The 13,458-nt window shown below is 47.6% G+C and overlaps 1 protein-coding gene across 1 annotated transcript in view; it reads right to left on the bottom strand.

The window, feature by feature from the left end:
- Window positions 1–13,458, bottom strand: part of LOC144608285 (carboxyl-terminal PDZ ligand of neuronal nitric oxide synthase protein) — a 124,067-nt gene that overhangs the window by 38,503 nt on the left and 72,106 nt on the right. Inside the window, exons 3-4 of the mRNA XM_078425901.1 lie at window positions 10,998–11,090; window positions 8,556–8,614 (exon numbers count right to left, since the gene is read on the bottom strand). Of these exons, the coding sequence (XP_078282027.1) occupies window positions 8,556–8,614; window positions 10,998–11,090 (152 nt within the window). The remainder of the gene's footprint in view (window positions 1–8,555; window positions 8,615–10,997; window positions 11,091–13,458) is intronic.

Genomic DNA, 13,458 nt, shown 5'->3' with positions numbered 1-13,458 from the left:
CTTCCCATCTCGCTACGTTGCAACACATTGCTGCTCAACACAATTAAAATCACCTGAGAGGAGTCAGCCTTGTAAATAACACCACTACCTTCCAAAAAATGTCTTCTCAATGAAAATAAAAGGCCCTGGAGCAGGCAGCGATAAATGATCTGAAACATATCCAATTCTGAGAAGCATAGATAGGGTAGACAATCAGAAGCTTTCTCCCAGGATGGAAACACCTGATCATGGCTCGAAAGCTTCAAGGCCATAGGTTTATAGTCACTGGAATTTAGCAGGGTGAGAGGGGATCTTAAAGAAACACCAGACCACGTGGACCCCTGGGGCCAAACTACTCCTGCATTGGTGCAGCACCCTCCCTTCCCCTCCCCCACTCCCACCTCCCTCCCCCCATCTCCCTCCCCCCTTCCCCTCCCTCCCCCTCCCTCTCCCTCCCCCTTCCCCCCTCTCTTCCTCTCCCCCCTCACCCTCTCCCCCCTTGCCGTCTCCCTCCCTCCCCCCCTCCCGCCAGGGTTGCCTCTCCTGCATTGGTGCAGCACCCTCTCCTTCCCCCACCCCCTCCTCCCCCACTGCCCCCTCCCCTCTCCCCACCACTCCCTCCGCCCCTCTCCCTCCCCCTCCAGCCCCCTCCTTTCCTCCCTCCCCCTCCTCCCACCCCCTCCTCCCCCATCCCCCCCCTCCCCCCCCCCCCCTTCCCGGGAACAATCCACCTCCCGGACCGGGCGGCCACCATGCGCGTTTTTCTTTACTTTAAAATGTGAATTACTTTTAAAATATAACACCGATCTCAATGAAACTTCTTCCATAGGAGCACGGGATGACGGTGAGTAAGGTGGGCCTAAAATTGTCGCGCTATCGTGTATCGTTTTGGCTGTAGTTCAGAAAAAAAGTTTTAGTATATAGATATAAAATTCTTAAGGTAGGTGGGTGGGAGGGGATCTTATAGAGACATATAAAATTATAAAAGGACTGGACAAGCTAGATGCAGGGAAAATGTTCCCGATATTGGGGGAGTCCAGAACCAGGGGTCACAGTTTAAGAATAAGGGGTAGGCCATTTAGGACTGTGGTGAGGAAAAACTTTATCAGCCAGAGAATTGTGAATCTGTGGAATTCCCTGCCACAGAGGCCAATTCACTGGATGCATGCAAGAGAGTGTTAGTTATAGCTCTAAGGGCTAACGGAATCAAGGGGTACGGGGAGAAAGCAGGAACGGGGTACTGATTCTGGATGATCAGCCATGATCATATTGAATGGCGGTGCTGGCCCGAAGGGCCAAATGGCCTACTACTGCACCTATTTCTATGTTTCTGGTGAGAGGGGCAAAATTTAAAGGAGATGTGAGGGACAAGTATGTTTACACGGTGGGTGGTGGGTGCCAAGGGTGCTGGGGGAGGCAGACATGATAGTGGTGTTTAAGAGACTTTTAAGAAGGCACACATGGATATGCAGGGAATGGATGGATATGGATTACATGCACACAGATGATAGTTGTCTCAGCCTCATGTTCGGCACAGATATTGTGGGCCGAATGGCCTGTTTCTGTGCTGTACTGTTCTATGTTCATTGTGCAAAAAAAATACACCTTAATATAAGTTAATCCATGGGAAGAACATTCCTTCTAACTAGATTCCTATATTTTTGGAGGAAGCTATGTTATGTGAGTATGACCATTGTAAAGGATCAGCCCAAATTATTTAACGGCAATCTCCTCTTTTATTCTCCCCACATTTCTCAGCAGCTCTTCCCAGATTTTGCCTCTTGACTACACACTGGGGTAATTTACACTGGCAAGCAACCTATTAACCTGCATGGAGTGGTCCAAGGAAAACCTACACAGTCAGAGAGAACATGCACACAGCGATGGGGGGTCAGAATTGATCCTGGCACCGTGAGGCAGCAGCTCCACCTACTGGACATGCCAGGCTGTGCATTGGCACTGTGCACGAACAATGAAGCCTGTTTACCCACCAAACCTGGACATTCCTAGCCCACTACTTCATCTCCTCCCCTTAGACACATCTCCGCTTGCTAATTCCCAATAGGTAGACACATGATGCTGGAGTAACTCAGCGGGTAAGGCAGCATCTCTGCAGAGAAGGAATGGGTGACTGAACAGAGTTCAGTCTGAAGAAGGGTCCCGACTCGAAACGTCACCCATTCCCCTCTCTCCAGAGATGCTGCCTGACCCGCTGAGTTACTCCAGCATTTTGTGTCTACCTTCGATTTTAACCAGCATCTGCAGTTTTTTTTCCTGCTAATTCCCACTGTTATTTTTAGGTTGTTCTTTAATCCCTGGTTGAAATCGCATTGGAACTAATAGGTCCACATCATACAAATTGTGTAGGAAGGAACTGCAGGTGCTGGTTTGTAACAAAGATAGACACAAAGTGCTGGAGTAACTCGGCAGAAGGCAGTATCTCTGGAGATAAAGGATGGGTGATGTTTCCGGTGGGGACCCGTCTTCAGGCCCAACCCGAAACGTCACCCATCCCTTCTCTCCAGACCTGCTGCCTGACCCGCTGAGTTACTCCAGCACTCTGTGAAACGTCACCCATCCCTTCTCTCCAGAGATGCTGCCTGGCCCGCTGTATTACTCCAGCACTTTGTGCCTCTCATGCAAATAGTGCTTCTTTATTCTGCTTCTAGTGTGAAAAAACTGCGAATGTTATTAAAAAAGATTAGCCCGAGGCTCAGGTTGAATGGGATCCAGAAATATCAAACAAGTTGTCAAAAACCAATAAACAGGTCAAATCAATTGTGGTGTGATTTTCTTATTATTTAGATTTAGATTTTAGATTTAGAGATACAGCGCGGAAACAGGCCCTTCGGCCCACCGGGTCCGCGCCGACCAGCGATTCCCACACACTAACACTATCCTACACACACTAGGGTCAATTTTTACATTTACCCAATCAATTAACCTACATACCTGTACGTCTTTGGAGTGTGGGAGGAAACCAAAGATCTCGGAGAAAACCCACGCAGGTCACGGGGAGAACTTACAAACTCCGTACAGACGGCGCCCATAGTCAGGATCGAACCCGAGTCTCCGGCGCTGCATTCGCTGTAAGGCAGCAACTCTACCGCTGCGCCACCGTGCCGCACTATAACCTCATAACCTCACCTAAATTTCTATTCATGTTGCCATGTCCTATGATTGAGGAATACAGCAGAGAATGAGCCTACAGGTAGGTCGTACTGAATGATGAATTCAGGATGTGATGTTGATGCTCTTTCAGGCGCTGGTCAGATTGCAATTGGAGTATTGTGAGCAATTCTGGGCCCCATATCTGAGGAAGGGTGTGCTGGCTCCAGAGAGGGTGCAGGGGGGGTTTACAAGAATGGTCCCAGGAATGTGAGGGTTGACATATGATAAGCGTTTGTCGGCACTGGACCTGGACTCGCTGGAGTTTAGAAGGATGAAGGGGGGACCCCATTGAAACTTACCGAATAGTGAAAGAGCTGGAGAGGGTGGATGTGGAGAGGATGTTTCCACTAATGGGAGAGTCTAGGACCAGAGGTCACAGCCTCAGAATAAAAGGATACACATTTAGAAAGGAGATGAGGAGGAATTTCTTTAGTCAGAGGGTGGTGAATCTCTTAATGATAGCGGAGTCAGGGGAGAAGGCAGGAACAGGGTACTGATTATGAACGATCAGCCATGATCACAACTTTTTCACCCAGAGAGTTGTGAATTTGTGGAATTCTCTCCCTGAGGGCAGTGGAGGCCAAATCACTGGATGGATTTAAGAGAGAGTTAGATAGAGCTCTAGGGGCTAGTGGAATCAAGGGATATGGGGAGAAGGCAGGCACGGGTTATTGATTGTGGACGATCAGCCATGATCACAATGAATGGCGGCGCTGGCTTGAAGGGCCGAATGGCCTACTCCTGCACCTATTGTCTATTGAATCTGTGGAATTCATTGCCACAGATGGCAGTGAAGGCCAAAATCAATGAATATTTTTAAGGCAGAAATTGACAGATTCTTGATCAGTACGGGTGTCGGAGGTTATGGGGAGAAGGCAGGAGAACGGGGTTGAGAGGGAGAGATAGACCAGCCAGGATTGAATGACGGACTAAGCTTGATGGGCCGAATGGCTTAATTCTGCTCCTAGAACCTATAGACTTGTGAATTAGAGAATACTGTTTGTATTATGTGGACTAATTGGTGATAACTCAATTTTGATCAGGAACTAAAGAACCACTTAAAAATTACTCTAGAGGTTGGCAAGCAGGAAAAAAAACTGTCTTGGGAAAAAACCTGTTCCCATGGAACCTTCTTGCAGTAATCGGACACCATTGTCTCCTAAGAATACAGCTGCTACTTTCACCATTGAAATGAACAACTATCGCTTCTATTGTCACTTGTGCAAGATCATTCTTTTGAACAATATGACATACGCCCTAAGTAATTTTAGTTTGCGGTAATAAAAGTAAACTTCCAATTATTATTAGAAAGACCTTTATTTTTAAAAGTCCTGCAGGAAAAACAACCTTATTATTGCAAGTCTGAAACTCTCCAGTCCCTTATTCCTTTTCCCTATTGACCCATTTGTTTTTATAACACCATTTTCTAAATGTGAGATTACTCAATTACTTCGCAGTGAGGCTAATCGTGAACGAAAATGGATGTACCTGTAAAATCATAAGCAGAAGGAGTTTATTTTCACCTTAGATAAGACACAAAATACTGGAGTAACTCAGCGGGACAGGCAGCATCTCTGGAGAGAAGGAATGGGTGACGTTTCGGGTCGAGACCCTTCTTCAGACTGATCTCAGGGGAGAGGGAGATACATAGATGTGGAAGTGTAAGGTGTGAAAATAGGACAAAGGGAATGGAGATCAATGAAAATGTAGAATAGAATAAGGGTAGCATAGTGTCGCAGTGGTAGAGTTGCTATCTTACAGCGCCGGAGACCCGGGTTCGATCCTGACTCTGCGTGCTGTCTGCACGGAGTTTGTACAATCTCCCCGTGAACTGCATGAGTTTTATCCAAGATGTTCGGTTTCCTCCCACACTCCAAAGACGTTTGTAGGTTAATTGGCTTGGTGTCAGTGTAAATTGTTCCTATTGTGTGTAGGGTACAGTTAATGTGCGGGGATAGCTCGGCATTGCGGACTCGGTGGGCCGAAGGGCCTACTTCCACGCTGTATCTCTAAACTACACTAAACTAAAAAGATCATTGTTAGCTGGGATTTGTTTTGGGATTTGTTTTGGGACTCCAAAGAGCAACTTCAGTTTACATATGCTTGAATGAGCAGTTAATTTCCCTAATGTCAATACTTTAATGTTAATGTTCATTTTAATAATGTTTTCATAGGTTTAAGGTGAGATGGGCAAGGTTCAAAGGAGACAAGACCAAGTGGACCCGTTGGGCCCATTCGTCGTAGAGAGGGGACAGGGAAGGGGAGAGGGTGCCACTCACCTCGGCCCCGTGTCCATAGCGCTACAGCCAGAGCGAGCTGTGGAGCCAAAGCCTCTCCTGCATTGGTCTAGCACCCTCACCCCCCCCTACTCAATCCCCCTTATCCCCCCCTCCTCCCCCCCACTGACCCACTCCATCCCCCCAACCTCTCTCCCCCAACCTTTCTCCCCCACCCCCACTCCCCACCCAATCCCCACCCCCACTCCCCACCCACCCACCCCCACTCCCCACCCCCCACCCAATCCCCTCACCCCCACTCCCCACCCACCCACCCCCACCACCCATTCCCCTCCCCCCCCACTCCCCTCCCCCACACTACCCCCCACCCCCACCGCCCTCTCGTCCCTCAATCCGGGCATCAGTCAGACCCCCCACATCGCCCACCACTGCTGGTTTAAACCAAAGATAGACACAAAATGCTGGGGAAACTCAGCAGGACAGGCAGCATCTCTGGAGAAAAGGGATAGGTGACATTTCGTGTCGAGACCCTTCTTCAGACTTCAGTATCGACCCGAAACGTCACCCATTCCTTTTCTCCAGAGATGCTGTCTGACCCACTGAGTTACTCCAGCTTCTTGTGTCCACACGCTGCGTAGGCTGTGGGTTCCGGTGATTCTGTAATATCTGTCAGTGCAGCAACAGGGAGCCTTTCTAATAAACTAGAAACTCCTCTTAATGGGCTGCTGGCAAGATTTGGAATTTCCATGGTGTGGAATTAAATTTAGCCAGCACTGCAGAAGTGATCTCCAACAGGGGTGCTTGTTCTGATCAGTCAGCAGCGCAGGTGCACCAACACACAAATGAGTGACATCAGGCTTCAGCACACCTTTCTGCAGTACACAGCTAGAGGGTGTGATGGAGACAGAGACAATTAAAGATGCTGCTCACTACCAATGTGCCTTAATCACACACACACCACACACACCACACACACACACACACCACACACACACACACACACCACACACACCACACACACACACACCACACACTACACACACACCACACACCACACACACACCACACACACACCACACACACACACACACACCGCACACACCACACACACACACACCACACACACACACACCACACACACACACCGCACACACACACACACACCACACACACACACCGCACACACACCACACACACACACCACACACACACACCACACACACACCACACACACACACCACACACACACACACACCACACACACACACACCACTCACACACACCACACACACACACACCACACACACACACACCACACACACACACCGCACACACCACACACACACACACCACACACACACACACCACACACCACACACACACACCACACACACACACACCGCACACACCACACACACACACACACACACACGGCAAGATCAGCTATCTCAGGGCTGCAAAAGGCACTTTGAAGACTGTAACCCAGCAAGATGTACCCTCTCCTTAATTGGCAACAGTAGTTCGTCAGCTAACAAGTCATTCAATGTTATGCTCAACATTTCCAGTGCCTTAGTTATTCTTAATTACAACTACTACTTTAATCTCACTTCCTCGCTGATCCCAAGGCAGAGTTTCATTACGACCGACTGCCATTTAATTTGCAAAAAATAATCTTATGTTTTAAAAATGGTTTGTCTCCAACCATATCCTGTTGTAGTCCAAATACTTAGCTGAACATGAAAGGCATCAACAGTTTTAAATATTTTAAGCCATTGAATTAACCACTTAATCAGTTTCATTATTCTTTGGGATTCTAGGGTCTCTCGTTGTTATAAGAGACCAACACAATAACGTTGCCTCTCAAACAGGGGCCAACTCTTTGCACCTTTCAAAGTATCTGTTTGTATTTTGCTTTCCTCACTGATACCTAGAATTTGAACAAATTTTAGTAAATACGTTGCGCATGTACAAGAGCGCAGCTGGTAGAGCTGCTGCCTCACAACGCCACAGACCTGGGCTCGATCCTGCACTCGGGTGCTGTCTGTGTGGAGTTTGCACGTTCTCCCAGGGACCACTTGGGTTCCCTCCGGGTGCTCCGGTTTCCACCCACATCCCAAAGACATGCAGATTTGCAGGTTAATTGGCCCTCTATAAATTGCCCCCTAGTGTGTAGGGAGTGGATGTCAAAGTAGGACAGGATGGAACCAGTGTGAACAGGTGGTTGGTGGGCCATGCTGTGTCTCTAAACTCTACACTGTTGGATACCACTAACATTCACATGCAGGTCCATTGACGACCAACAGGCAATGAGCTACCAGAGGAGGCTTTTGAGGCAGAGATTATTGCAACTTTTAAAAAACATTTGGACAGGTACATGGCTAGGACAGGTTTAGAGGGATATGGGCCAAACGCAGGCAGGTGGGACTAGTGCAGATGGGGCATGTTGGTTGGTGTGGGCAAGGTGGGCCGGTGGGCCTGTTTCGACGCAGTAGCACTCTGTGACTGTATCACGTGATTTTCTACAACGCGAGGTTCATTAGGAACGCAACGATCACGTTATAGTCAGGTTTCAGCACACAGTTAGCTTTCTGCAGTACACAAAATACAAACAGGTACTTTGAATGTTATAAAGGTGCAAAGAGTTGGTCCCTGTTTGAGAGGCAACAATATTGCATTGATAACAACGAGGGACTCCAGAACCCCAAAAATAATGAAACCGATAGATATAGTGCAACAACCTGTATTAGCAGTCCCTGACAAACCTCGAAACAGCTCTCTTGAATTATAAAACATGTAACCATGTGTATGTGGAGTGTGGGGGAATATGACTGTGTTATTTCCTCGAGGTGACACGGTGGCGCAGCGATAAAGCCACTGCCTCACAGCACCAGAGACCTGGGTTGGATCCTGACTGTGGGTGCTGTCTGTATGGAGTTTGTGCGTTCTCCCCGTGACCTGTGTGGGTTTTCTCCAGGTGCACCGGTTTCCTCCCACACTCCAAAGACACGATGATTTGTAGGTTAATTGGCTCCGGTAAATTGTAAATTGTCCCCAGTGTGTAGGATAGTGTTAGTGTGCGGGGATCGCTGGTCAGTGCGGACCCGGCGGGCCGAAGGGCCTGTTTCCGTGCCATATCTCTGAACTGAAGTAAACTAACCAGCAGCATACCTGTAGATGGGGTCGTGCATCACGGGCATCTTACTCTCATCCCACGTCCACACCTTCCTCTGCAACAAGACAACATCCTCCGATGAAGCTGCGATCCTCGGGCAGACACACAGAACCCCATCCCTCTGGGGAGCCGAACTCTTACCTTGTGGCAGCAGCAATGAGCCGACAGCCCTGCACGCCCCCAACAGCACTCACCTCCACCACAGGAGCAGACTTGTACAATAACAAGACCTTCCAACCATGCTATGAGGTTGCAGGGTGACTTGGACAGGTTGTGTGAGTGGGCGGATGCATGGCAGATGCAGTTTAATGTGGATAAGTGTGAGGTTATCCACTTTGGTGGTAAGAATAGGAAGGCAGATTATTATTTGAATGGTGTCAAGTTAGGAAAAGGGGATTTACAACGAGATCTGGGTGTCCTAGTGCATCAGTCACTGAAAGGAAGCATGCAGGTACAGCAGGCAGTGAAGAAAGCCAATGGAATGTTGGCCTTCATTACAAGAGGAGTTGAGTATAGGAGCAAAGAGGTCCGTCTGCAGTTGTACAGGGCCCTAGTGAGGCCGCACCTGGAGTACTGTGTGCAGTTTTGGTTTCCAAATTTGAGGAAGGATATTCTTGCTATTGAGGGTGTGCAGCGTAGGTTTACTAGGTTAATTCCCGGAATGGCGAGACTGTCATATGTTGAAAGACTGGAGCGACTAGGCTTGTATACACTGAAATTTAGAAGAATGAGAGGGGATCTTATCGAAACATATAAGATTATTAAGGAGTTGGACACTTTAGAGGCAGGAAACATGTTCCCAATGTTGGGGGAGTCCAAAACCAGGGGCCACAGTTTAAGAATAAGGGGCAGGCCATTTAGAACGGAGATGAGGAAAACCTTTTTCAGTCAGAGAGTTGTGAATCTGTGGAATTCTCTCCCTTGGAAGGCAGTGGAGACCAATTCTCTGAATGCATTCAAGAGAGAGTTAGATAGAGCTCTAAAGGATAGCGGAGTCAGGGGGTATGGGGAGAAGGCAGGAACGGGGTACTGATTGAGAAAGATCAGCCATGATCACATTGAATGGTGGTGCTGGCTCGAAGGGCCGAATAGCCTCCTCCTGCACCTATTGTCTATTGAACCAAATCCACTGTGGACTGTGAGGAATTCTGACTGTATGCGCAGTGAACTAAGAAGATGGGTTTGGGGATCAAGGTGCAAAAGATTTATATAATTTATATAATATTCTGTAATTAAGTCCACTTCATAAATGGGTAACACAACTTCATAGGTGATTCAATGGTTCAATGGTCCTTCATTGTCACATGTACCGAGATACAGTGAAATTTGATTTACCGGACAGTCATACCAAAAAAAGCAACAATATGCAAAGCTACATAAAAATTTAAACATAAACATAAACACAGGGAACTATTGTGAAGTGGTGGTTCCTGTATAACTCTTCAGTTTATCAGGAACCATTGACATAATTGTATGTTAGTTTAGAGATACAGCATGTAAACAGGCCCTTCGGCCCACTGAGTCCACTCCGAACATCAATCGTCCGTTCACACTAGTTCCATGTTATCCCACTGTCTCGTCCACTCCCTACACACCAGGGGGCAATTTACAGAGGGCCAATTAACCTGCATGTCTTTGGGATGTGCAAAGAAACTAGAGCCCGCAGAGAGACCCCACACGGTTACAGGGAGAACGTACAAATGAAAAGTTGAGCCAGCACCTGATATCAGGATCAAACCCAGGTCTCTAGTGCCGTGAGGCAGCAGCTCTACCACTACACCACTGTGTCTCCCCTAAATATCACCAACAATGATATACTTCAAGGTTTACAACCAAATGTTTGACCCAGTGATAGGGCCGTTGCTGTCTACATTAACAAAATAGGGCTGGGAGCACACACAACACAACACAAAGTGTGGCACGGTGGTGCAGCGGTAGAGTTGCTGCCTTACAGCGCCAGAGACCCAGTTTTGATCCTGACTACAGGTGCTGTCTGTGCGGAGTTTGTTCATTCTCCCCATGACCTGCGTAGGTTTTCTCCCAGACTCCAAAGACATACAGGTTTGTAGGTTAATTGGCTTTGGTAATATTGTAAATTGTCCCTAGTGTGTGTAGGATAGTGTTAGTGTGCGGGGATCACTAGTCGGCGCGGACTCGGTGGGCCGAAGGGCCTGTTTCCGCGCTGTATCTCTAAACTAAACTCAGGTCTCTGGCACCGTGAGGCAGCAGCTCTACCGGCTGGGCCACTGAGCTGCCCCTAAATGTCACCCAGAATGATGCACGTCAAGGTTTACAGCCACACCTTTGACCCAGGGTCAGGGCCTGTGCTGGCTACATGAACACGATGGGTCTGGGAACGCACACAACACAACTATACAATGGTTATCGGCAGCCGCCCGCAGCACGTGCTCCCGGAGACTGCAGAGCCATCAGCTTACCTTTTGCTTTTTCCTCATCATGACCTTCACTCCGTCCACAGACACCACGATGCTCACCTTCTTCTTCTTGATGTTCTTGGCCTTAAACTCGTACTGGGAAGAGAAGAGTACCAGGGTTAGCTCCTGCTCGGCTGGGGGTGGTAGCTGGCAGCCACGGACTAGGCAGGTGGGACGTCCGAGTCACCAGGTACATGGGCAAACACCAGAGGACCAAGCCCTGTGGCCTCGTACAGTCTGCTCACTGGCACGCTTGCTTCATTTCCCCCACTACTGACACATGCCCATCCCACCCCAATATCCGCTGAGACCCGCTGAGTTACTCCAGCACTCTGAGTCTTTTTTTGTAAACCTACATTTGCAGTTCGAAGCATCTACAATTCTGGTTACAACCAAGACTAATAATTCTACATATTTTAAGTAGAAACAAATAACTGCAGATGCTGGGGGGTTTGTACCAAATATAGACACAGAGTGCAGGTATAACTCAGCGGGTCGGGCAGCACCACTGGAGAAGAAAGATGGGTGACGTTTCAGGTTGGGATCCATCTTCAGACCTGTCTGAAGAGGTCAGAAGAAAGGTCCCAACACAAAAGGTCACCCATCCATTTTCTCCAGAGATACTGCCCGACAAGCTGAGTTATATCTGCACTCTGTGTGTCTATCTCAGTATATTTTAAGAGTTGTTTAAAATTGTGTTGTGGAGCCACCCAACACCATTTTTAACACTTAAAAAGAATACAGATCAGTTTGTTGGCTTGAGGCGTTACATTGTTAATAAGATCACCACTCCCCACAAATCACTCTGAATACAGTGTATTCACGGTGTATATACGATGGCACTTGGTAATGACTGGCATATAGTTCGCTATGTCAGCCACATATTTACATGGACAATCCATTATTGAACAGAATCCTCACCTCTGCTCCCAGCAGAAGGTTTTATTTTCATTTAATAGAGTCATAGAATCTTACAGCGTGGAAACAGGCCCTTTGGTCTAGCTTGCCCACACTGATCAACATGTCCCATCTACACTAGTCCCACCTGTCTACCTTTGGCCCATATCCCTCGAAACCTGTCCTATCCATGTACTTGTCCAAATGTTCCTTAAATGTTGGGATAGTCTCTGCCTCAACCACCACCCTTTGTGTGAAAAAGCTGCCCCTCAGATTCCTATTAATTCTTCCCCCCCCTCCCCTTAAACCTATGCCCTCTGTTTTTTAATAATTGATTCAAAGTCATAAATACTGAAGGATGGAATACCTCCAGCCCACAAATACACTCACATATTCACAGGCACCAAACAGTCTGCAGAAATATCTGAGGAATTTCACTTCTGTGACGGTGTGTGAAACTCCTGCCCTTCAGAGTGTGAGCTGGGACACAGTTAGAGAGAAGACAATGCCACCTTCACAAACTCAGCTGCTTTGTTATATTGAATTAGCAAAATCGCAACAAAAAAAAACTGTTGATACAAGGAACTGCAGATGCTGGATCTTGTGTAGAGCACAAAGTGTTGGAGTAACCATTTAGTATTAATTTAAGTTTAGTTTTAGTTTAGTTTATTGTCATTATTGTCACGTGTATTGAGGTACAGTGCAAAGCTTTTGTTGCGTGCAACCAGTCAGCGGAAAGACAATACATGATTCCAATCGACCCATTCACAGTGTACAGTTACATGATAAGGGAAACCAGATCACAATGCATCGAACACTAAATTATGTAAATCAACCATAGTTGTACAAAGTCCATAGTGGCTTGGTCATACAGTTAAGGTGGTTCCGGAGTAACTCAGCGGGTCAGGCAGCATCTCTGGAGAACACTGATGGGCGTTGGTTTGAGTTGGTATCCCTCTTGTGCCTGAAGAAGGTTTAGTTTAGTTTAGAGATGCAGCACGGAAACAGGCCCTTCAGCCCACCGAGTCCGCACCGACCAGCGATCCCCGCACACATACACAATCCTACACACACTAGGGACAATTTACATTTATACCAAGCCAATTAACCTGTATGACTTTGGAATATGGGAGGCAACCGGAGATCCCAGAAAAAACCCTACGCAGGTCACGGGGTGAACATACAAACTCCGTCCAGACAGCACCCGCGGTCGGGATTGAACCTGGGTCTCTGGTGCTGTAGGGCAGCAACTCTACCGCTGTGCTGCCCAAAGTGTCCTGACCAGAAACGTCACCTATCCATGTCCTTCCGGAGATGCTGCCTGACCCGGCAGTTATCAAAAAACATTTCAGAGTAAACAGAACTCATGTAAACAGAACTCTGCCTTGTTTTGACAAAATGAAGACATTTCCATCAGGTTTGGATTGTGCCTCCTGCCTTCTGCAACCTGAAATAATCTTCCAGCCAACAGTTTGTATGTTAGAAAATGAGGACGCATTGCATTTATATAAAACATAGACCATGTAGCCCTTTGGCCCATAATATCCATGCCAAACATGATGTCAAG

Source organism: Rhinoraja longicauda, chromosome 31 (assembly GCF_053455715.1).
Source record: "Rhinoraja longicauda isolate Sanriku21f chromosome 31, sRhiLon1.1, whole genome shotgun sequence".
Taxonomy (NCBI): Eukaryota; Metazoa; Chordata; class Chondrichthyes; order Rajiformes; family Arhynchobatidae; genus Rhinoraja; species Rhinoraja longicauda.
This window is presented reverse-complemented; position numbering and strand designations above follow the sequence as displayed.